This window comes from Arvicola amphibius, chromosome 6 (assembly GCF_903992535.2).
Source record: "Arvicola amphibius chromosome 6, mArvAmp1.2, whole genome shotgun sequence".
In the NCBI taxonomy this organism is placed as follows: Eukaryota; Metazoa; Chordata; class Mammalia; order Rodentia; family Cricetidae; genus Arvicola; species Arvicola amphibius.
The window spans coordinates 26,665,980-26,691,830 of NC_052052.2; the positions used below are offsets into that span (position 1 = coordinate 26,665,980).

Consider the following 25,851-nt stretch of genomic DNA (forward strand, 5'->3'; position numbering starts at 1 on the left):
CAGGCATGCTGGGGAGGGGAGAGTCGAGTGTGAGCCAGGCTAGGGTTGAATAGGTTTTTGTGAGGTTGACGTGCATGGGTGTGAGAGACCCTAGGGACAAGTGTCAGTATAACTGGCTTCTGTTGGTGTCTTGGGTGAGATGTGACCTTCTCCTCAGAGGCAGCGATGCTAGACAAGCAGACAACCCTAATCTTGGGGCTCCGCAGGCCTGGCCACCCACCTGTGCTGTCGTCATAGACCACGGTAGCTGACCGCCACTTGAGGGACTGGACCAGGTCGAGGATGGCATGGCTGAGAGAGGCATAGTCGGGGTACAGGTTCACATAGAAGGTGTCCTTGTTGTCCAGGGGATGGTGTTTCCAGCGCAGCTGGATGTGAGGCACCTCCAAGGCGTTGCAGATGGACTGAACAGCATTGGTGCAGGAGCCCTGCGATGGCCCAAAGATGGCTACTACCCCCAGTGCCAATTGGTCACAGGCTGAAAGAGAGTGGAGGGGACACAGGGGTCAGTGAGGGGCGATGCCCACAGGGAGTAGGCAGCGATTTTGACAATCCCATGAACTCATGGGGGAAAAGATCCAGAGGCAAGCACACAAACAGACAAAAAGACTTGTGTCATTCCCTTGCCCCCACAAAAATCCGCTTCATGGGCCCACACTTGGCTCTGACCTTGAAACAGGCAACCAAGGATATAACATCCCTTCCATCCTCACAGTGGCCACTCTTATATGTGGTGCTCCTATCCTGGACCAAGGGCTGGGCATCATGTTTGACTGAGACAGGAGACAGTAGAACAGGCACAAGGTGTGTAACGCAGAAGACAGTGCTGAGATGCTGATGTTGGTGTGGAGGACATTGCTGGTGATAAAGATGTTGTGGCATCTTAGTCATGGAGAATGAAGCCAGCAGAGATGGCAAGAGATGTGAGCGGAGAGATAAAAGGAAATAAAAATGGGCTTCTGTGGAACACTGTACCCGTGGGATGCTGCTGCTGCTGCTAAAGATGTTGTTGTCAGGGAAATGATGGTGTTGAGGACCGAAGGAAGGATGATGTTGGTGTTGACAAGACTGGTGGTGATGACGACACTGTCATAGCAACCATGGATATGATGGCAGTAGAGGTAGGGATAGAGGTGGTAGCATGGATAGGGATGACAGTAATTGTGGTGGTGACAGATGAGAGTAATGTCACATTAGACTCCATTCTCCCAAAGGTGCAGGGTCTCGACCTACTTGGGCTCATTCCCGGCCAACTTCCACTTCTTTTTTCTCCTTGCCCCCTCTCTACATCTGTTCTCTAGTCCCTGCTATGTTTCTTCCACTCTCTAAGACACTTCTAGGATGGAAGAACTCTGCTACCAACAAAGCCCAGGACACAGGTTGTCACAGCAGCAGCAGCAGCAACAACAGCAGCCTTGCCTGCTTCCAGATGTTCCCAGAGCAGCAGCCAACCTTGTCCTGGCAGTCCTGTGCATACACTGCAGTAATTACATTATTTGTGGCTTCAATTTTGAATCCATTTTCTGGTCATTTTACAGTAACTCGATGGTTCACAGTCATTGTAGGAGTCCCCAGCCTGAATACGCCCTCCCTTCCATGGCAATTGTAGTTATAGCTGAAATTATCCCAATCAATTTGTGTCTTAAAAGGAATTGAGCCACCCAGAGAATAAGTGCAGGCAGAGGAGCCTGGGGAGTGCTGGGTCGATTCCAGCCTGCTCTGGCCAGGCTTGGAAGAAAACACAGTGTTTTCTGGGCTGCTGGCTCAGATCCTGCTTGGCAGACATTCTTCTTTTAATTTTCCACAAAACACTTCAAAATAAAGGCAATAGTGAAAGTCCCTTTTAATAGGGAAAGGCCTCCTGGGCCCCAAGCAGGAGGAAGAACAAATTCAGCCAGAGTCGGTGGGGTAGATGGTTCCAGGTTTTGTGTTGCTGTGTCCCTTTGCCCCACATGACCTAAGGTGGTTGGATCCAGGCCACAGGGGGAAAATGGTGGTGCTAACTTCCATCTAGGAACAATGAACTAACACTGGAGTCCTCGGAATTGGGCCCAAGTGCATCTCCTTGGAAGGGTCCTAAGGAAGCTCCTGAGGAACGCAGCTTGACAAGCAAAGATCAAAAGGAGAACAGACCAGGGAGTGTGCAGCTCCTGGTGGGGTGGGGCGGTGTTCTGTGGGAGCTAGCCCAGCAGAAGAAATGCCTGGAGGACCAGACAGCGTTGCTTCCATCTGTGGAAGAGCGAGGCTACCTGCCAGGTTTGAAAACCTGAGATACAGTGCCACATTCTAAAGCCCCGTGTCGGCATCTGTGTGCGCATGTATTGGAGATGGAACCCAAGGTGTATGCCAGACAAGCTCTCTACCACTGGGCCACACTCCTGAGCCTTTTTCTTTATGGCTGCTTAAAATTCCATTGTTTAATTATGTGCCAATCTGTCTGTTCTCTTGTAGATGGTCCTTTCATCCATTTCTAGCTTTTGGTTGTTAACAAAAATGACTAGATAGAAATATCTTTCTATCACAAGGTTTGGCAGATATATAATGTGGTGGTTTGAAAGAAAATGGCCCCCATAGGGAGTGGCACTACTAGGAGGCACGGCCTTGTTGGAGGAAGTGTGTCACTGTGGGGGTGGGTTTGAGGTCTCCTATGCTCAAACTACACCCAGTGTGGAACACAGTTCACTTCCGGCTGCCTACGGATTAAGATGTAGAACTCTGAGCTCCTTCTCCAGCACCATGTCTGCCTGCACGCTGCCATGTCCCACCATGAAGATAATGGACTAAACCTCTGACACTGTGAGCCAGCCCCAGTTAAATGTTTCCCTTTATAAGAGTTGCTGAGGTCATAGTGTCTCTGCACAGCAACAGAGACCCTAACTAAGACATAGGCACACACAAACAATGCTGTAGTGAACCTGAATCTACCCCACTAGCCTTGTGGACAAGAAACAAATCTCAACAGTCATGTCTCACCACACAGAGACAGATGAGAGAGCCAACTGTGAAAGACACAACCACAGAACTCCTAGAAGAAAACAGGGGAGACTATCTCTAGGCTAGACAAAGACTTTCCAACCTGGACACACAATGGGAATTAACAACAAATCGGACTTCTGACAATTAAAGACTTTGCTTCTCATGAGATACAACTACTTAGAGAGCATTAGAGACAATCCCACATGAAATGGATATAATGCGTATAGAAATGTACATATTCACACATACACACCCAAAATGACTCTTACCAGAATATATAAAGAACTCTTTTAAATCAACAAGGAAATGATAAGAAGCTCAATTTTTTTTTTTTTGTTTTTTGGTTTTTCGAGACAGGGTTTCTCTGAAGCTTTAGAGCCTGTCCTGGAACTAGCTCTTGTAGACCAGGCTGGTCTCAAACTCACAGAGATCCGCCTGCCTCCTCCTCCGGAGTGCTGGGATTAAAGGCCTGCGCCACCACCGCCCGGCTCAAGAAGCTCAATTTTTAAAAGGTCATTGAAAGGTTACAAAAAAAGCACTCCAGAAAAGAGAAAAAGAATTATTCAAAGGACCTATTCAATATTCAAATTAGCACCATGGGGGCATGTTAGGTCTTATGGAGCAATGGAACACAGAAGGACAAAACCTGGCACCACCTCCCCGACCTGCTCTGGCTGAATTAGTCCTTCCTCCTGCACTGAGCCCTACTTTCCCCATTAAAAGGGACTTCTGTTGTCTAAACATCTGATAAATATAAAAGAAAGCCACAATAAGACAACCACTTAACAAATCAACATAACACTTAAAACCTTAAAAAAAAAACCTTAAAAGTCTAAGTGACCTTCCTGCATGTTGGCACAGACGTGGAACACCTGCCGGCCTTGTGCGTGCTGTTGTGGGAGTGCAAATTTGTGCAACCACCTGTGAAACCATTTGGCTGAACACGGTGACCCTATGCTTCAGCTCCTGAAAACAAACTCAACAAAACCGGGTGCCCGTGCCCCTGGAGACAAGCACACAGCTGTTCACAGAAACACTGCAATAGTAACTCCCGAGTGGGAGCGACTCAAGGGCTCGCGGAGAGTGAGAAGGCAGGGCCATCAGTCATGATGACCCATGAGTGCAGGGCTGAGTTGACACTGGAGGGGACTCTCAGGGATGGATGGTGGGGCTCTAGGAGCAAACCTCATAAAGGAGATGTTGAGTGATTCTAACCTCCTGACCTCTGAGGCCAGGTCAAAGCAGTGCATGACAGCAGCATGTCACAAGCAGACAGCATGGTCACAGGGACTCCCAGAGGCCTGGAAGGGCTTGCCTGCTCTCTGGCTTGATCTGGGCCCTAGGATGCTGTCTTGAACTGGCTTAGATGGGTTTGTTTCTTCTGAGTACTCCCTGGCCAAGCCCAGGCTGGGCTCTCTTCCCCTCCATCATTCCCAGTGGTTCCCAGGCCTGGGGCCATCTTCCTAGCCACCATAAACAGAAGTTCTGCCTCCACCTTTCTCACCTTGTGACCCTGACCTCTGCCACACATCAAATGCTCCCCAGGGGTGTTCCAGTGCGTTCCTGTCGTCCAGCAGATCCGCCCTGCTTTGATGTTACCCTTGTCCTTACTGTTTCCCACCGACCTTCAGAACACAGCTGAGACGTCTCCTACTCCAGGAAACCCTCCTGCCTGGGCCAGCACGCGTGTGATTTGTTATTATTCTCCGGCTGTGTCGCTGGTGGTCTTATGACCCAGCTTCCTAATATCGTGGATGTGACCTGTAGAGGGGCAAAGCTTTGTCTCCCTCTGGGATTATCAGGAGATTTAAATTTAAAGTGACTTTGACACACCAGGAATTCGTCCATACTGTCTCTCACTTGTGCATTGGATCAAGGCCTCTGTTATGACTCTGGGCACTCTTGAGTGCGGGTCCATGAGGTGCTCTGGTTAGTATTGCCAACGTGGCACAAACTAGAGACACAACTGAGGAACTGCACCCGTCAGGTCGATGGGCCTGTGGGCATGTTTGTGGGCTGTTGTCTTGAGTGATGAGGGCCCAGGCTGCTGTGGGCGGTGCCACCCTGGCAGGTGGTCCCAGGTTGTATAAGAAAGCAGGCTGAGCACAAGCAGGGGAAGAGAAGCAGTAGGCATGGTCTCTGCTTCAGTTCTGGCCTCCAGTCCCTGCCTTGGCATTCCTCCAAACTGGATCTGGTCACTGTTTTATCATAGCAACATAGAGCAAACTAGGACACTAGGTTATACAGTACAGTAATGAAACGTTAATAGGGATTGCAGCCTAGTGACGACACACACACACACACACACACACACACACGTGCTTGCGCATGCGCGCACACACACACACACACACACACACACACACACACACACCAAGGAGTTGAGATTGCAAAAGAAAAGTCTAGGATTATCAAGACAGAGGTGAGGAGGCCTGACCTTTCCTTATTTTAGATAGAATATAAGGAAAAGAATGAGTTAGCTCACTACAAGCAAGGCTCGGTGTGGGCAGAGTGTGCCTATTTGAAGGAATTAGAAGCAAGGGGAACAGGATGTACAAAAGCCCTGAGGAGGGAGGTAGAGCCAGAAGACACAACTGAGTCTAAGGGACTGGGGGGTCCAGATGTGACAGGAAGTCAGGAAGATGTAGGGCTAGATCGGCCTGGACCTAAGGATGACCTGAGGAGGTGGCACACCATCTAAGGCTTCAGGGGAGTAAGCCGTGTGGTCTGATATGGAAGGAAAGACTATAGCTGACTGCTGAGAGTGGGCGTTCTGCCTCTGGTCTCTGTGAACAACCTGGCAGTGTTGCATATGAAGTGTAAATCCTGGAAGGAAGAGCCCTGGGAAGGCTCCCAAACAGTGCTCTGCTGCCACCAGGTTGGGGAAGGTGCCTGTGTGGGAATACTAAGCATCACTAGCCAGACAGCATAGCCTTCGGGCTGGCTAGACCTATGAGGGCCTCGGATCTGACGCCAGGCATTTGCTGAGCCCTGAAATTTCTGGGGCTAGGCCTGATCCAGTGTAGTCATTTGCATGTGGGTGTCAGCATGGCAGGGAGATGGACCCTTGGCTTCCTGGTGCTGGTCGCAGGGTGCAGGGTATGCCCGGAACAATCAAGACTAGTTCAGGGAGGTAGGGCTCAGGTCTAAGCTAGGGTGGAGTGAGGCTCATGAATGTCAGACATAACAGCTCAATCTCATGGAGCCTCTTACCTTAGGCACACACAGGAGAGGAGGGGCAGCCGGGAAAGCCTTTGTGGGAGTCAGGCCCCGCCTAGTGTGTGGAGGGCCAGGGAGCCCCATGTACCCAGAGCAAAGTCCTATTTCTTAGAGAACCAGACACCAATGTAAGCACTTAGCAGAGGCACTCTGTCCAACACAGCTAAGGTCAGGGTGGTAGCGATGCCAGTTTCTATGCTCTGCAGACTCTGACCTCAAAAGCTAACCCACAATGGGGCTTTGGAAAACAGCAGGTAACATCCTGGTGGCTCCACCCTGGCAGCCTAGGAGGCTTAGCAACCAGGAACTCCTTAGAGAGACAAGGCTAGCCTACCATGGATGATGCTGACCCCTAAGCTCAGTTTACAGCGGTCCTAGACAATGAATCTTAGGTTCTCATGGTTTACCGGTACAGTCAACAATCACTTCACTGAGCAGTTACTACAGTCTCTTATCCTTTAGGTGCCCCAGGAATAGAGCAAATACCAAAAGAGAGTCTTCCCTTCAGCAATGCGAGGGAGAAGAGAAAGTACATTAGAAACCCAATGATTTTACTAAAAATTGTGATATGAGCTTTGATGGGTTATGATATCATATTTCGGAAAGGATGACCTAGTCATTTTGGAAATGAGATTCCTTGGGCTCGAGATCTTTAAATGGTTACATGGAAATCTAAGGTTCTATGGAAGCTATTTCCAGTTATCTAAGCCTTTAAGTTGAATTTGAATTAAATATATATGTAAAAATATAGTTCAGATATGCAGTCTCCCTCAGGATCCGCAGGGAATTGGTTCCAGGACCCCCTGCAGATATCAGACTCACAGATGCTGGGTCCCTGGCACCGAGGGGCTTGGTATTTGCATATTTCTTCCACACACTACGCCTTATGCTCTGTCATCTTAAGATGCCTCATCCCACAATGCAATGCAAATGCTATGTAAATAGGTGCTGTGCTTATTGTTTAGGGGAAATGACACAGCAAAGTCTATATATGTTTAGTACGGAAGAAATTCTTTTTTCCCTCCTGGTGTTTTGGGCCCATGATTTGCTGAAACCAGAGCCCACCTGGAGGGCCGACAGTGTGCATGCACCCAAGCACGGGTTTATGTATACGAACTGTCATTTAAAAGACATTAAAATGGGGCTGGAGAGATGGCTCAGCGGTTAAGAGCACTGGTTGCTCTAGCAGAGGAGCCAAGTTCAGTTCCCAGCACCCACACTGCAATTCATAATAAAATTCCATTACCACAGGGATCCGACACCCTCTTCTGGCTTCTTCAGGCACTGCATACATGTGGTACCCATATATACATGTAAACACTCATACACATAAAACAAAAGTAAATAAATCTTTAAAGAACATAGTAACAACAACAACAAAACCCACTGGGCACTTGGGTATGCTTTATGGCACACTGACAACTAGCTACTCACCCAGGCACTGAGAAGTTAGTTACTGGTGTGTGTGTGTGTGTGTGTGTGTGTGTGTGTGTGTGGTGTGAGGCCCCTTATCTTTAAGAATTCTGGTGTGGAGTCACTTGAAATAGACTTACCATACCTTGCTATTGCGAGCCAGGATTTTCTAATGCAGGTGCGGGCAACAGAAAGTACAGACACACACCGAATATGGGACAGGGGTCAGACTCAGGACTCAGCTATAGCCTCTGGGGTCAAGCCACTGCAGGAATTGAGCAGCATGCCGTTTTCATGAAGTCTTTTTTATGGCAGGCAGATGGTGTGCTCTCGGGCTAATACGGTATCTGTTTTATATGGACGCTACCTATTGCTACTTGAGTAGGATACTAATGAAAGATAAAATAAGTTCCATAGCAAGGAGACTATGGTTAATAATAATGTAGTGCATATTTTGAAATAGCTGAAAGAGGGGATCTTCAATGTTCTTACTATAAAGAAATTATGAATGCTAGATGCGGTGGGTGTGTGAGGTCCTCTGATTTGAGCAATATGCAAGACACACATGTATCCAGACAGCACATCCTATACCATAAATAATTATAATATTTGCCCATTAAAAATAAAACTAACAGCCGGGCGGCGGTGGCGCACACCTTTAATCCCAGCACTCGGGAGGCAGAGGCAGGCGGATCTCTGTGAGTTCGAGACCAGCCTGGTCTACAAGAGCTAGTTCCAGGACAGGCTCCAAAGCTACAGAGAAACCCTGTCTCGAAAAACCAAAAAAAAAAAAATAAAATAAAATAAAAATAAATAAATAAAACTAACAGAAAAAACCTCAAGTTTGAAAATGTTCATGTTGGTTCAAAGGTCCTGGAAACCTTGGCTGGCTCCTTTAGGCAATCCCAGGCCCTGCCTACCTTTCCTCCGCTAACCAACCACCCTTCATAGCCTCTCAGGGTCTTGCGTGTAATTCAGGTTGACCTTGTACTTGCCACATAGCCCAGATTGGCCTGGAGCTCATGATCTTCCCTTGGCTTCCTGACTGCTGGCATTACGGGCTACAGCACCATGCCTGGCTAGCCTGAGACTTCCTTGCAGCCCCTGCCCCTGCTCCTGGGAAATTGGCACAGGCTGCTCTAGACAGAGAAAGAATCAGGCCCCCAGACCAAGTGAAAAAGGCTTCATCCCCGCCCCAGCCTCAAGTTGTAAGTGTACAGCGAGGATCCACGCACTCACCCTTCTTGGTGGCCTCGAAGCTATCATGGAAGTGAATCCGCTGAATGTCGTAAGTCAAGGTTGTGTTGGGCAGCAGAGTCCTGTTCCTGTTGATGATGTTGGCAGAAAATCGAAAGGCATGCTCCTCGGCGTTCATGACCTGGGCGTTGGGGCCGTCTGCATACTCAAAGATTCCTCCTGTGAGAGACGACAGAGCTGTGTGTGCGTAGGAGGGATGGGGCCGGAGCGAGGATGTTCCACGCAGGTCATATAGACAGGGTCTTCCCACCCCAGTGTTCAATAAGATCCTAGATAATTTCCATGTTCAAAAAGTATACATTTTACACAGCTGGCAGATTCCTGCTAACAAAATCTGACAGGCCAAAATAAGATTACCAACTTAATACTGCTATGAAAATTCTTAATAGAGTTCTGGCAAGTAGAACCTACCAGAATATTACAGGGCTAACATACCATGACCACATAGTTTTATTTCAGGAATGCAAGACCCGTTCAGTAAAGAAATCTGTGAGTACAATTCCACCACGTCGATAGTTCAAAGGGGATGAAAATATGATCAACTCTCAAAACTCAGGAAGGCATCTGATGAAATCCAGGGTCTACCACCATAAAGAACGTCTGATACGGCAGCGGCAGGAAAGACACTTCCTTCAAGCAACTTTAGCTCACGTCAGCCTTAATAGCACAGTGACTAATACCTAATGAAACCCTGGAGGCGTTCTTGTCAAAGGAAAAATTTAAAAAGTGTTGGTAAAGATTCACACTGCGCCACTAACCTGCAAGACGAGACAGAAAGTGAACGGGAGGCAGGGCTGCCACAAAGGTGCAAACTCCTATTTGCACGTGGGATAATTGCTAATATACTGTGATTGTCCTCAATCCCCACTATGTCTCTTATCTCCCTCCCGCTCCTTCCTGGTGAGGTCCCTGCTACCTCCATGGCTTTCTCTTTCATAGTGCATGTACGGGTCTTGTGCAGGTGGTCACGGATGCTGTCTGTTCACGACTACAGTGGCCATACCACACGCAAAAGTCAGCATTTCATGGCACTCCTCCCTAGCCTCTGGCTCTTACTGTTGTCCCACCCCCTCTGGGCCTCAAAGGGCTAATGGGGATATCCCGGTTAGGGCTGAATACTCAACACACACTTATTCTTAGCACTTTGACCAATCATGAATCTCTGCTCTGACCATCGCATATAGCCCACAGAGGTTTTCCTGACCAAAGCTGCCCCAATCTATGGGTTTAAACAGACAAAAGTAGAAGGCAGCTTAACTGCACAAGCATTTATCAAATCAGCAGCCGCAGATTTTCTCTGTAAGGCTTGTATATCCCTAGCTATAGGTTGTTAAGCAAGTTCATAGCACCATGCACACATTCCTTTCCATGGAGCTGACCTCAGATCCAGTCAGGAATTGGTTGGTTATGCCTGGAACATCAGTGCTACTAATGCATCAGTGGGTGCAATGGGGAAAAAAAAAATCAACCCTAACCACGAAGACAGGTGAGAATGGTTAGGAAGAGTTAAACAAGTAGTTAGCACATATTGACAGCACCGCTTTCTATCAGTGAGAACTCAGAAGGAAACCTCACAGTGAAAGGTCCCCCTTCACAGCATCAGCAAACACACTGAACAACAAATAATAACCCCGATATAAACGTACAATTCCAATAGCTTACAACGAAAGCTTATCAACACCGCAAGCAAGAGAGACAGCCAAGCCTGAAGTGGTGGCGCAGGCCTTTAATCCCAGCACCCAGCAGCAGAGGTGGTGGATCTCTGGGAGTTTCAGACTCGCCAGGCCTACCTAGTGACCCCCCCTGGCAGGAGGCAGAGACAAAGAGATGGACACACATAGCTCTGATGCTGCTGCCCCGGGGAAAGCAAAATTTCAGGTCTCAGTTTTCTCCAGCCATTTTTCAGTTTAATTCAGCTCCGATCAAGCCACAAAGGACTTCTCTTTGACTTGGAAAAAAAAAATGACTCCAAAATGTGAAAGCTAAGCACGAGATAATGACTGAAAAAAAATGTCTTTACAGAAATGATGAAAGGTGACGCGTATTATCAGATTTGAAAATATATCATTAAGCCCAAATAATTAAAACCATGTTGTAATAGCGTCTGAAAACACAGGAGATCAAGAGAATGAGATAAAAAGCTGTCGAAAGAGGCTCAAGCAGAGACAAGTATCTAAAACACGGATGAGAAGATGTTTCGCAGCAGTGGCAAAAGAATGAATTATTCATTAATTGTGTCCTGACAATTATTTTATTATTTGGGATTTTAGGTTTTTTTTTTTGATACAAGGATTGAATCTAGGGTTTTATACATGCTAGGCAAGCACTCTACCACTGAGATACATATTTGGGTCTCTAGATTCCAATCTTATTCCATGCATCACAATCATTTCCAGATGAGTTAAAGATTAGTAAGAAAACAAGAGAAAGGGGAACGAGAACACTATACAATTGCCAAAAATGGAAAATAAGGGCAAACAGTATATAATATTGGGCTAGAAAAAGCCTGTCTAGGGCTGGAGAGATGGCTCAGAGATTAAGAGCACTGACTGCCCTTACAGAGGTCCTGAGTTCAATTCCCAGCAACCACATGGTGGCTCACAACCATCTGTAATGGGGTCTGGTGCCCTCTTCTGGCCTGCAGAAATACATGCAGGCAGAACACTGCATACATAATAAATAAATAAATCTTTAAAAAAAAAGAAAAAAGAAAGAAAAAGCCTGTCTAAAATAAAGTCAGAAAATGTAGAGAAAGACTGATAACCCCAAAGAAGTAGCGTGAGATTTCTATGCACCAAAATCACCACAAACAACATGGACTTCTAAGAGGCTAGCCTGAAATAGCTGCATCATAGACAGCAGTGTAAAAGTTAATGTTATAAAAGGCACTTAGACTCAGCAAAAAAGACAGATACCCCAGTGTAAGCCAGCACAAAGGAAAAGAGTGGGTACTCCATTAACGACAGCAACAAAAATGGAAACAAGCTAACAGTGGACAGAGAGAGCTGTCAGCTTTCCTTGTGACTAAACACCCAGCTGAAATCAAAAGGAAGATGCTGGTTTAGCTCATCTGATGAGCAATGGGAGAAGGCAGGTTAAAACACTGGGGCCTGCTTCATTGTCGGCAGATGGGGAAGATGGCACACACAGCTTCTCCTAATGGCCATGCGTGGAGAAGATCTAGAAACCCAGCCAGGGGATAGTAAGCCATGTATGTCCACGGGACTGCAAAAACAGAATAGTATGACTCCTCATCAGAGAAACTTCTCTTTGTAACAAATGGTGTTTCAGCCAGGGCTTCTATTGCTGTGACCAAACACCATGACCAAAACACATGGGGAAAAGGGTTTATCTGGTTTACACTTCCAGATCATAGTCTATCATTGGAGGAAGTCAGGACAGGAACTCAAGCAGGGCAGGAACCTGGAGGCAGGAGCTGATGAAGAGGCCATGGAGGGGGGCTGTTTACTGGCTTGCTTCGCCTAGGTTGCTCAACCCGCCTGCTTCTAGAACCCAGGACTACCAGCCTGGGGATGTCACTACCCACCGTTAGCTAGGCCCTTCCCCATTGACCACCAAATGAGAAAATGCGTTATAGCTGGATCTCATCAAGGAATTTCCTCAACTGATGCTCCTTCCTCTGATGACGCTAGCTTGTGTCAAGTTGACACGCAACACCAGCCAATACCAATGGAGACCATTGCAGAAAACCCACAACTGATCAAAATGTAGAGTCTGGAGCTCAGCCCCAATGGATGCAACCTCACCACAGCTCCTGGACCTAAAGCTCAGGGATCCTTGCAGAAGGCGGGGCAGAAGGAGCCAGGGGACCAGGAGGTTTGCTGCAAGGTTGTCTCTCCTAGAAATGTCAGAGAAGCTATATCCAAGACGTCTCACCAACATGGCTACCTAAACAAGCCCCGAACAAGAATGACATCTCGTCAGATATGCAAACATGGAAGAAGGAGAGTGCACCAGGCCTCAACCCATAAACAAGAACCACAGGCAACTAAGGATGCTGGGACCAGGAGGAACAGGCTTCCCCCCAGGGATGGGGACATAGACTGGTTATCCAATATCAAATGGCCAGCCCTGGAAACATATATTATATTATATTATATTATATTATATTATATTATATTATATTATCTGATCAGGTTGTATTTCTATGTTTTGGAGTGTGTGTGCAACAACAATAAAGGAGAGACCATGAATTTGAAAAAGAGCAAAGGAAGTACATGGGAGGGGTGAAGGGAGGCAAGAGAAAGGGGAGATGATGTAATTATATTATAATTCCACACCTCCCTTTTTTCTGTGTGTAGCCCCGGCTGTACTGACTCACTCTGTAGACCAGGCTAGTCTTGAACTCAGAAATCTGCCTGCCTCTGCCTCCCGAGTGCTGGAACTAAAGGTGTCCGCCACCACGTGTGGCTATATTCAAAAACGGCAATGATATGGGAAATGGCCATGATGTGTTTTGTTTGCTGTTGCCATTTTGAAGAAATGAAGGAAAGAAAGAAGAATGAAGTGGGGTGGGGACGGGCTTGACCCTGGGGTAAGGGGGACCACTGCATATTTTATACTGTCATGTGTTTATAGATAAGCCTTTATTCTTTTCAGTAATGAGCTTTCTTGGGAGATTATTTGTGCTCCACAAAATTGACCCGTTTTATGTATATGGTGGTTTTGAGTAAGTGAAGAAGTCATGTGAGCATAGCAAACCCAATTTTAGAAATTCTCCATCTTCCAATAACACCCCCTGTGACTCTTTCACTGTTTGCACCAGCAGCCCCAGGGAACCACTAATTTGCTTTTTGTTTCCAAAGATTTTTTTTTCCCTGAGCATTTCATACAAATATAATCCCATACTGGGTGCTCTGTGACTGGCTTCTTGTGCTCAGCGGGTTTGAGGCTTATTGATGTGTAGCATGTCTAAGTACCTTGTTCTGTTGTATTGGTAACTATCATTACTGTGCATAGATATGCTACATTTCATTTATCCATATGCCAGTTGAGGGTATTTGGATTGTTTTCATTATTTGAGGAAACTAAAAGAAAAAAAAATGTGGCTTCCAGTTTCTGGTCGGCCATATGAAAAGCTTGAAAGAAGTCATCACTCCATCAAAGAAGCAACTGAGAAACCAACTTTTCTTGAGTCTGTAAGCATGAAGCCATGGAAAATCATTTCCCCCAAATTGGTCAGAGCAACTAGAGAACAGAAGAATCTCAATATATCCGAATTGTTAATGAGAAATGCAGGCTTAATGTGTTTGAACACTTGGTCCTCAGTTGGGGACACTGTGGAACCCTTTTGGATACAGGGCCTAGCTATCAGGCATAAAACCATAGGGACAGGGCTAGAAGGTTATAGCTGGCCCCAGTTCCAGCCTGACGTCTTAGCTTCCAGGTTCCCAACCAGACCCAAAACACGAGGCATCTACCAGCTCCCGCTGCTGAAGATGGAGTCCCAGACGCTGAACCTCACCCACGATGAAACCCTAAATCAAAAATAAAGCCTTCTTCCACGACGTGGTTTCTGTTGGGTATTTTGTTCTATCTATGAGGAGAGTCTGCGGAAGTACAGACCTGGGAGCAGAAACCAACACAGGATCCAGAAGTAAAACCCAAACTGCAATTGGCAGGTACCTGCAGAATTAGTGTAGATAAGCCCGAGGGATGAGATCTCCCCAACGTGAGTAGCACTTATCAGGGTCCTGAATCTCTGGGATCCATTTCCGAGCCCATCCAGGTTCTCAGAGTGAGTACTGTGGAGGGCGGGTGTGTAGTCGGCAGTAGAAGGGAACAGGACTGACTTAAAAACATGTCAGAGAGCTTTCCTCTTCACAAGGTCTGCCTCAAGTGAAATTAGCTGACTAGAGCCTAACCTGCTAGCGCTTGATTATGGCAGGATATCTGCAATTCTAGCACTAGAAGGCAGAGACAGAGACCCCTGGAATACGCTGGGTAGCCAGAGCCAGTGAGTTCTGGTTCAACTAAAGGAATCTGCCTCAGGCAATAAGATGAGTGCTTGAGCGAGGCTTTAAAAATTAGCCTCAGTCTCCACGGGACTGAACACCATTACACAAAACACACACACACACACACACACACACACACACCAGACACATACACATAAATAAACATCAGTTCCTTTATCCAGTTCTCTCCCCCTTTCCTCCTTTCTCTCCCCCCATCTCTCTTTCATACACACACACTAGAAAAAAATATAGACAAACAAGTAACAGACTCAGACAGAGAGATCTTAAGTATGCTGGAACTGTCCCACTAGGAATTCAAAACAACCGTAAGCACTCTCGTGGTAAAGTGAACAACATAGAAGACCATGAACTTCTGAGAAAAAGACAAAAAGAAATGCTAGAGAGCAGAACACTATACAGAAACAAAGAATGCCAGTGACAGGGGCTGGAGAGATGGCTCAGAGGTTAAGAGCACTGGCTGCTCTTCCAGAGGTCCTGAGTTCAATTCCCAGCAACTACATGGTAGCTCACAACCATGTGTAATGAGATCTGGTGCCCTAAACTGAACTGAAGGCATACATGCAGGCAGAACATTGTATACATAATAAATAAATAAATCTTAAGGAAGAAAGCAAACAAGCAAGCAAGTCAGTGACAGGTTCCTAGCAGGTGGACCATGAGCTTAAGGAAATCTCAATAGAAATCTTCAAAACCAAAAACTGGCCGGGCGGTGGTGGCGCACGCCTTTAATCCCAGCACTTGGGAGGCAGAGGCAGGCGGAGCTCTGTGAGTTCGAGACCAGCCTGGTCTACAAGAGCTAGCTCCAGAGCTAGCTGCAGAGAAACCCTGTCTCGGAAAAAAAAAAAAAAAAAAAAAAAGAAAACCAAAAACTGAAGCAGGGTGGGTGGCGCGGGGCATAGGACGGGGAGGAGAAAGCAACAGGACATAATATCAATATCTGAGAGCTGCAGGTTGTTTCAAATTAAAACCGAAATAGAAAGAGCAGAAGAGAGCCGTGAGAAGAAATGATGGGAACAATCGTTGCTGAAAACGTTTCCCAAATTAGTGTAAAACACCACACTGCAGGTTTAGGATGCTTGGAAAATACTGCGTAGGGTACCCATCCCAGTCGTATCTAAGCATACCATTTTCAAATAGCAGAAAGTGAAAGATTAAAAAGAATCCTGTTGGAAGAAAAGAGAAACACACCTTCCCTAGGGACGAGTGAAGTCGGGAATTGTATCTGACTTCTCCAGGAGACCACCTTGTTGTGGAGAGGGTGGTGTGAAATGTTTGGAGGGCAGTGGGAAACAAGCAAAAATTCTTTTTTTAATATTTATTTATGTATATATTTATTATGTATAAAACATTCGGCCTCCTTGTACGTCTGTATGCCAGAAGAGAGCACCAGATCTCATTACGGATGGTTGTGAGCCACCATGTGGTTGCTGGGAATTGAACTCAGGACCTCTGGAAGAGCAGCCGGTGCTCTTAACCTCTGAGCCATCTCTCCAGCCCCCAAACAAAAATTCTTTATCTGGAGAATTTAGCCTTCAAATGTGAAGAGAAATAACAACAAAAATGGAAGAAATTTGTTTACCGTGGACCTGCACTTCAGGAAATGTAAAAAGACATTTAGAGAGAAGGAGAATGATGTAGGTCAGAAATGGGAACCAAAACAGAAAATGAAAAACACTAGAAAGAAATTAAGTGAAGGCAAAATTATGTCTTTCTTATTCTGAATTGATTTAACAAATAACTGCTTGTTTGAAATAACAGTTAAACACGCGCATGCGCGCATGCACACACACGCACACAGTTATTTATAAACCAAATCAACGACATCACAGGCGCGAGGATGGAAGGGAGAATTGTCGCAAGAAAGGACCTACTTTGTGAGGGATGTAATGCTACCTGGGGAGGGCTTGGGTTAGTTGTAAATGGACCTTATGAACTTTGGGGTGACCGCAGAAGACGCTGAAAGATGGAAGGTACCGGAATCATAATATCTTTTTGATTAAAGCAAAAAAGGCAGAGAAAGAGTAGAAAATTGAAATGGGACAACAAGGGCAGAAAGCGGTGAGAAACATGGAATGTATTAGCCTAGCTCTACCCAATTTGGCTTTAAGCACCAGTGGCTCAAATGCATCTCCAAAAGGCATTGACAGAGTGAACAAAAGACGGTAAGAGCCAAGTGCTTATTGTCTGCAAGAAAGTACGCAGAGAGAAGGCGTGCAGAGTAAGAGCGAATGGATCGACGGTCAGTGGAATTCACGGCTGGAATGCAAGGACAGCTCGAAACACAAAACCTGATCAAGGCGAGACACTGGACTAAGCAGATGAAGTAGGGAACCTCACACGAGTATCTCAAGCCCTGAAGAGAAAGCTTTGGAAAAGTTCAGCCCATTTTTTTTCTAATAAAAATCCTTAAGAAACTACAAATTAAGTAAAAGCTGTATATGAAAAACCCACGGCAAACATAGTGAGTGGTGAAAGATGGGAGCTTCTCTCAAGGACTGGGAACAAGACAAGGATGCCATTGTGGACTGGACATGGGATGTCCATCACCGGCTCACTGGACATGGGATGTCCATCACCGGCTCACTGGACATGGGATGTCCATCACCGGCTCACTGGACATGGGATGTCCATCACCGGCTCACTGGACATGGGATGTCCATCACCGGCTCACTGGACATGGGATGTCCATCATTGGCTCACTGAATATGAGATGCCCATCACTGGCTAACTGGATATGAGATGCCCACCATTGGCTCATGTGTTTGAACATCTGCTCAGAGACTGTGGGACCTTTGGGGTTGGGACACATGGCTTGTGGAGGTAAGTCAATGGGAGTAGGCATTTGAGGGGTTATATCCTGCTTTGCCCTACATCGTCTTCTTAGTCAGGACCACATAAGAAGTCACAACAGCAAGCTCCTCCCCACAGACTGCACTACTGCAGCCACAGGACCATCTTTGCCATGGTGGACTTGAAATCCCTTAAACCACAAACCAAATACCCCTACCCACCTTAGCCCACTTCTCTCAGGTATTTTGTCAATTATAAAACAACCTAATACAGATGCCGACTTTTGCCTCTAGAATTGAACATGCTAGTGACAGTTCTGTCCAAAACATTAGGCAGTAAAAACAAATAGATACCTGAACTAGAAAAGAAAAAAATTAGATTATCTCTATTTGCAGATATGATTTTGTATGTAGGAAAATTTTAATAGTTCATAAAAACCCTTAGAACTAGTAAGATTTGTAAAGTAGAATACAAAGCCAAAATGATACAGCTGTATTTCTATGCATTAGTTATGAATAATAACCAAGAAGAAAATTATAAAAACAACTAAACTTATAATAACATCAAAGAGAAGGAAAAAGTATCAATAAGATTTAAAAGTTTTTAATTACATGTATATGGATGTGTGTGTGTGTGTGTGTGTGTGTGTGCTGATGGCTACAGAGTCCAGAAGAGGTTGTCAGATCCCCTGAAGCTGGAGTCTCAGGAGGTTGTGCGACACCCCATATGGATATAGGAACCAAGCTCCAGCTCCCTGCGGAAGTTATGTATATGTGCCCTTAAGCACCGAGTCATCTCTCCAGTTCCCATCTTTTAAGAAGGATAATATTTAAAATTTAACTTAACAAGGAGATAAAAGACATGCATGATGAAACTACAAAATATTGCTGAACAAAGTTAAAGAAAATGAAAATAGGGGCTGGAGAGATGGCTCAGTGGTTAAGAACACTGGCTGCTCTTCCAGAGGTCCTGGGCTCAATTCCCAGCAACGGCATGGTGGCTCACAGCCATCAATAGTGAGATCTGGTGCCCTCTTCTGGCATAAAGTCACACACGCAGATCGAGCACTGACAGATTAAAAAAAAATAAATCTTTAAAAATATACATAAATAAATAGAAACACATGCCGGGAGGACAGCATGATATCCAGGTATCAATAGTGCTCCGCTCTACAGAGTCAATGTAATCTAGTAAAAATCCTGATGCCTTTTTTTAAAACAGAAAATCAACACAGACGCTCACTGAACTTTGAATAATCAAAACAATCTTGAAAAGGAACAAATTTAGAAAACTCTCAGTTCCTAATTTCAAACTTTCTACTTACTAAATATAATGTCTAAAACTACAGACTCATAGAAGGAAATAGGGCAAAAACATAGGATTTGGCAGTGTTTTTCTTGATGCAAATGTCAAAAGCATCGGCAAGAGAAGAAAAACCAGACAATTTGGGCTTCATGAAAAAAAAATTGTGTGTCCAAGGACACAAGTAAAGAGTGAGAAAAGGTAACCTAGGGCATGGAGAGTATGGCCACAACTGACAAAAGATTAATAACCAGGATATACAGAGAACTTCTAAAACTCAGTAACAGAAACCTAATTTAAAGAGGTCTTACGGTGTGGGGGTGGCTCAGTGGTTAGGAGCACTGACTCCTCTCCCAAAGGACCTGGGTTCAATTACCAGCACCCACAAGGCATCTCACAACCATCTGTATGTAACTCTAGTCCCAAGAGATCAGATACCCTTTTCCATCCTCTAGGGACAGCAGGCACACATGCAGTATGCATACACACTTGCAGGCAAAACACCCATATACAAAATAAAATAAATCATTTTAAAAAAACTTGGATGTTAGCCTGACGATGGTGGTATATGCCTTTAATCCCAGCACTCAGAAGGCAGAAGCAGGGAGCTCTCTCTGTGTTAGACGCCATTCTGGTCTTCAGAGTGAGTTCCAGGACAGCCAAGGCTGTTTACACAGAGAAACCCTATCTCGAACAAACAAATCAAAAAAAAAAAAAAAATCAAAAGAACAAGACAAAACCTGGATGTATGGTTTTAATATTACCTGCTCCCCTCTCTGCCCTCCTCATAGGGTTCAAGCTTAATCTTCAGCTGATGATGCTAATTTGGCTGAAAACATTAAGGGGTGTGGCCTTGCTGTAGAATGAATATCACTAGGCTGGTTCCTTGGGCTACATCTTGTCTCTGTTACTTCCTGGCCCCTCTCTGCTTCCTGTCAGCCAGCAAGGGAGCTGCTTTGCTCCACCACCAGCTGCCCAGTGTCACCTCAAGTCCACAGCAGCAGAACCAACCAACCATAGACTGACCCCTCTAAAACTCTGAACCAAGACGGCTCCTTCCTTCTTTAAGGTGTTTATCTTAGGCATTTAAGACAGACAAGAGGAGACCAGAGAGATGGCACAATGGTTAAGAGCACTGGTGTTCTTCCAGAGGACCCAGGTTGGGCTCCCAGCATCCACATGATAGCTCACAACCATCTGCACTCCAGTCCCAGGGGAGTCAATGCCTTCCTCTGGCCTCCATGGGCACTGCATGCACTTAGCGTGCATACTAGAAGGCAGAACACCCATGCACATTGTCCTGGCTGGTTTTATGTCAGCTTGACACAAGTTGTAGTCATCTGAGAGGAAGGGACCTCAATTAAGAGAATGCCTCCCTTAGATCAGGCTCTAAGCACACCTGGAGGGCATTTTCTTAATGAGCGATTGATGGGGGAGGGCCCAGCTCACCATGAGTAATACCACCATGGGCGGATGGTCCTTGCTTCTAAGAGGAAGCAGGTTAAGCAAGCCATGAGGATCAAGCCAGTAAGAAGCACTCTTCCATGGCCTTTGTATCCCTATTCCTGCCCTGCTTGAGTTTCTGCCTTGGCGTCTCTCAGTGAGCTGTGACTTAGGCTATGGAAGTCAAATAAACCCTTTCCTCCTCAAGTTGCTTTTGGTCATGGTGTTTAATCATAGCAATAGAAACTCCAGTTATATAAAATATATAAAAACAAAAGTAAAGGTTCAAAAGGTAAAAAAAAAAAATCTATTAATAAATAAGGACAAAAAATCTGACCAATACAGTATATAAAAGGCTTGAGTAGGCACTTTGTTTTTCAAAGGAGATATGGAAATGGTTATTAAGTATCTGGGAGATGTTCAGCATCACTAATCCTTAGGGAAATACAAATTAAAATGGCAGTGACATGACCGCTGCGTGCTCCTTAAGACAGACGCGACTAAAATGTTGCTAAATGGTCTGGGGAAATGGCTCAGTTGGCAAACACCCGCGCCACCAAGCCTGATGTCTATGCGTGTGCACCGTGTCACGCACACACACACAGACAATACATATCTAAATGCAATTTGAATAAAAATAATAATAATAAAATTAATGCAAAAATGTAGATGAAGGGTTGGAAAAATTGGGACTCGTGTCCCCTGTTGGTAGAGATACAAAACAGTCCAGCTACTCTGTAGAACAGTATATCAGAAATAGAATTATCATAGTGAATATATCTATGGCTATATAATAGGTACATACATGGGAATAGACTCAGAACAGAGGGCCAGTATCTGTACACCCATGTGAATAGCTCCTTCACTTACAATGGCAATAACACAGGGGTAAGCCAAGGTGTACATCAGAAGATGAGACATTACACAAAATGTGGCACATATATGCAAGAGAACGCTACTCGGTTATTAAAAGGGTATAAATTCTGACACATGTTATGACATGGATAAACAATGAGGACATCATGCTAAGTGACATTAGCCCAAGAAGCCTATTGCTTTCTAATTCACTCGCAAAGAACAAGTGTGATTTGAAGAAATTAGAAAAAACCCATAATGCTACCCACATTAGCAATCAGAGAAAAGGAAGAGTTAATAAATCTAGAAATGGCTGTATAGGATCTATCTGAAGATGACAAGACTCTGATAAAGAAATCAAAGGAGTAATTTAAAAACGGAGAACTGTCCCATGATCCTGGATAGAAGAGTCAATATTGTTACAGGGCTTCTGACTTAATCTATAGGTTCAATGCAGTCTCAATCAAACTCCCACAGCAAGTTATTTTGTGGCGATTAGCAGAATGATTTCACACTGTGCTCGGAGAGACGAGAGGTATCCTTTTTAACGGTGCGCAGCTGTGGTCCACGACACTGTGTAGCAGGTGCCATGGGGCTAGCCCACATTGAAAGAGGGCAGAGCTGTAGGACTGACACCACTCCACTTCACAGCTGACAACGGGGGACCGAGGAGATGGCTTGATGGATAATAGCGCTCGCTGGGCAAGCTCGAAGATCTGAGTGTGAATCTCCAGAACCCTGGAGGCAGCGTGTGAGCATCTGTTATCCCAGCACCGCTATGGGGACACGGGAGGCGGAGACTGAGAGCCTGCCGATGCTTCTGGGTCAGCTAATCTGGCACACAGAGTGGGAAAACAATGAAGGTACCCTGTCTCAAACAAACCAAACGGTGGGGACTGGCACCCATGGTTGTTCTCTGACATCCACACGTGCAATGTGGCACACACACACTTACAGTCACACACACACACATACACGCACACATCATAATAAAGCCACAATAATCAAGACAGCTCAGTATTTGGCATGAGGATAGTTCAGAATGCACAGGGAACCTCCAAATAGATGAACATCAAGTACGGCCAGCTGATCTTTGCCAGAGGCGCAAAGGCAATGGAGAAGACACAGGCTTTTCTAACAGATGAGGACAGAATAACTGGATACCAACAAGCAAAAGAAAAAGACCTGGACATGGATCCCTCATCTTTCACCAAATAAGATGAATCGTGTGAACTGTGATGCCCTAGAAGATCACAAGAACCAAGTTTAGACCTTAGCTTTGGCAATGACATTTTAGTATAACATTAGTATATACTTTAGTATAAGGCAGGCTCTAGAAAACAAAGGCTTGATAAGCTGGACTTGATTAACTTAAAATGTTTGTGCTGCAAGAGATACTTAGAAGAATGAGAAGATAAGCTATGGGCTGGGATGCTTTTAGTCAAGGAATGCTGCTATCCAAAACACATTTCAAGTAAGAAAAGAAGAAACACAAGAGTGGGCCAAAGACATTAACAAGTAGCTCATCACAGAAGATATACATAAGATAAGCAAGAAAGGGCTGGAGAGATGGCTCAGTGGTTAAGAGCATTGACTGTTCTTCTAGAGGTCCTGAGTTCAATTCCCAGCAACCACATGGTGGCTCACAACCATCTGTAATGAGATCTGGCGCCCTCTTCTGGCCTGCAGGCATACATGGAGGTAGAATGTTGTATACATAATAAATAAATAAAATCCTTTTTTAAAAAAAAGATAAGCAAGAAAAAAAAGACACTTCATGTCCTATATTGTCCTTGCAAAGCAAACAGACAATGGTGTGTCTATTAGAACAGCCCAAATCGACAATACTGACTGGGATGGCTCATCTGCATTGCCGCTTGACTGGATTTAGAAACACCTAGGAGATACACCTCTGGATGTGCCTTTGACGGTGTTTCCAGAGGGCACTAAGAAGAAAAGACCTGCCCTGAATGTGGGTGACACCATCTTTAGGCTGGAGTCCCAGACAGAATAAAAAGAGAAGACAGAAGTGAGCTGAGCCCTAACATTCATGTTTCTGCTTCCTGGCTGTAGGTGCGGAGTAACCAGCCATCTCATACCATTGCCATGCCTTCTCTGCCACCAGGGTCTATATCTCCTCAGATTACAAACCAGGATAAGCCCTTCCTCCCTTAAGCTGCTTCCTGTCAGGTGTTTGGTCACGGCACTGAAGGGAACTAACATGCTGACACTAGCAAGTGCCAAGGAAGATGAGTCACCGCTGGTGGGAATGCAGAGCTGTGATTCCAGCACTATTTCAGACTCACTCCATGGCCCAGACTGGCCTGGAACACACTATGTAGCCCAGGTTGGCCTCAAACTCATAACACCCCAACTCTCCTCCTGCCTTAGCCTCTCAAGAAAACCAAACATACACCTTTTTGTAAGCAGAGACTACTCGTCAGTTTCTTGGCCACCCAGACCCAAATAATTACACAAAAGTAATTACAATTCTGTTTGGCCAGTGGCTCAGGCATATTCCTAGCTAGCTCTTACATCTGAGATTAGCCCGTTTCTATTGATCTATGTATCACCACGAGACTGTTGTGGTAAAGTTCTGGCGTCTTTCTCCTTTGGCAGCTACATGGCATCTCCCTGACTCTGCCTTCTTTCTCCCTGCATTCAGTTTAATTTTCCTGCCTAGCTCTATTCTGCCCTGCCGTAAATAGTAATAAAACATATTCACAGCATACAGATGGGAATCCCACATCACTACTTGCCACTCCATCCAGTGGCAGTGCTCTTGGGAATTTACTCAAAGGCGCTGCCAATTTAAGCCCACTTAGAAGTTCGTACAAAGGTGTTTACTGCAGGTTTATTTAAGATTGCTTAAACTGGTAGGCAATTGTAATGCTCTTCATTAGGTAAGCAGACAAACATACCAGTTCATCCATGCAGTGAGATGCTAGCCCACGCTTACATAAACGAGGCATCAAACTCTGCAAAGATTGTAAAGATACAGAGGAACCATAGATACATCTTACACAGAGACAAAGACCATGCAAAAAAGGCCACAAACTGGGTATGCCAGCAGTATTCTGGGAAGGAACAGCATAGAGACAGTAACATGATCAGTGGTCCCCAGGGGTCGGGAATAAGAGAGCAGCACAGGAGGAAGCACAGAGGCATCTTAGGGCAATGAGATCACTCTGCATGACTCCAGCCACTGTGGATTTGTCAAAACATAGAACGTTCAGTACTGAGAGTGAGCTTCACCCTAAATCACACACTGGGAGACAGTACGTCGATGCAAGTTCAGCGCTTGTAAGGAATGCCCCACTCACTCTAGTGCCTGGCAATGACAGTGGAGGAGGTTACGGACATGTGTAAGAGCAGGGCTTGTGGGAGATCTCCGTGCCTTCTGCTCCTCTCTGCTGCGAGCCTAAAACTGCCTCCCTCAAATTATGTCGAAAAGAGAAACGAAGGGGTAGAGGGATAGTTGAGCCAGCAAAATGCTTACCTTGTAATCATGAGGCTCTGAGTTCAATCCCTGAAAGCCATGCAACAAACAACAAAAATTACATTCCAAACTAAAGGCATGATGGTATGTGCTTATTACAATCTCAATCTCGGAGAGGCAGAGATAGGAAGATTCACGGGGCTCCACGGCCAGCCAGCTCAGCCTACGAAGTGAATTCCAGGCCTGTGAGAAACCTAGTCATAACAAGTGTGGAGAGCCCCTGAGGAACAACACCAGAGTTTGTCTTCTGACCTCCATATATACACACAAGCATGGGCATATGCATGTACATGAACATGCGCATGTGCACATGTGTGTGCACGCACACACACACACAATACAAACAGGATAAAATAAATAAAAATAATTAAAGGAAAAAGAAATCGGGAATAGTGAATATGTCCAAAAGTAAAAAGCAAATCCATTCCTTCCCAGAGGGCCTTAGCCCAGCTGTAACAGCTGAGTACACAGGCGTGTTCTCCTGTGTGGGTGTGCATAAACCTTCTCAAACGAGCATGAAACAAGATGAGAAGGACGTGTCAGATGGTGAAGAGTCATTGTCTCGGAGTGGTCATCTCTGGACGACTCATTTTCTTCTCTGTGTTCTCCCATCTCTCCAGAAAGTTCTGCATTGAGCATGTGCACCGTTTCTAATGAGAAGAGTCATCGTATTACATGCTTAATGGGAGATAAATGACCAAAATGCCATATGACATGGCAACTCCATGTCTAAACCTTATGTGTTAAGGCTCCCTTTAGATAATATTAAAAACAGAATCTCCTCAGCCGGGGGGCGGTTTAGTGCCACTTCCTATGAGCTTATGGAGGCCAATTATATTCAAACTACTACAACCTGTAACCCCATCACTGGAGCAGAGGCGAAGGGATGGGGCAGGGAGATGGTAAGATTGCTCAGGCTTGCTAACCTCCAGCCCAGCGAAAACAGCCAAAAAAAAAACCCTGAGTTCCAGGTTTAGTGAGAGACACTCAACAATCTCCTTTGCCCTCCATGCACTGATGTACACATGTGTGCACACTCGTGCCTCTCTCTCATGCACATATGCACACACACACTGTTTGCAGATGATGCTCATTAAT

The 25,851-nt window shown here is 45.5% G+C and overlaps 1 protein-coding gene across 2 annotated transcripts in view; it reads right to left on the reverse strand.

Moving 5' to 3' along the window:
* The window catches only part of Grik3 (glutamate ionotropic receptor kainate type subunit 3), a 214,655-nt gene that overhangs the window by 71,031 nt on the left and 117,773 nt on the right, over window positions 1-25,851 (reverse strand). For both annotated transcript variants that reach the window (XM_038333725.1, XM_038333726.1), the window contains exons 2-3: window positions 8,848-9,024; window positions 221-478 (exon numbers count right to left, since the gene is read on the reverse strand). In XM_038333725.1, the coding sequence (XP_038189653.1) occupies window positions 221-478; window positions 8,848-9,024 (435 nt within the window). The remainder of the gene's footprint in view (window positions 1-220; window positions 479-8,847; window positions 9,025-25,851) is intronic.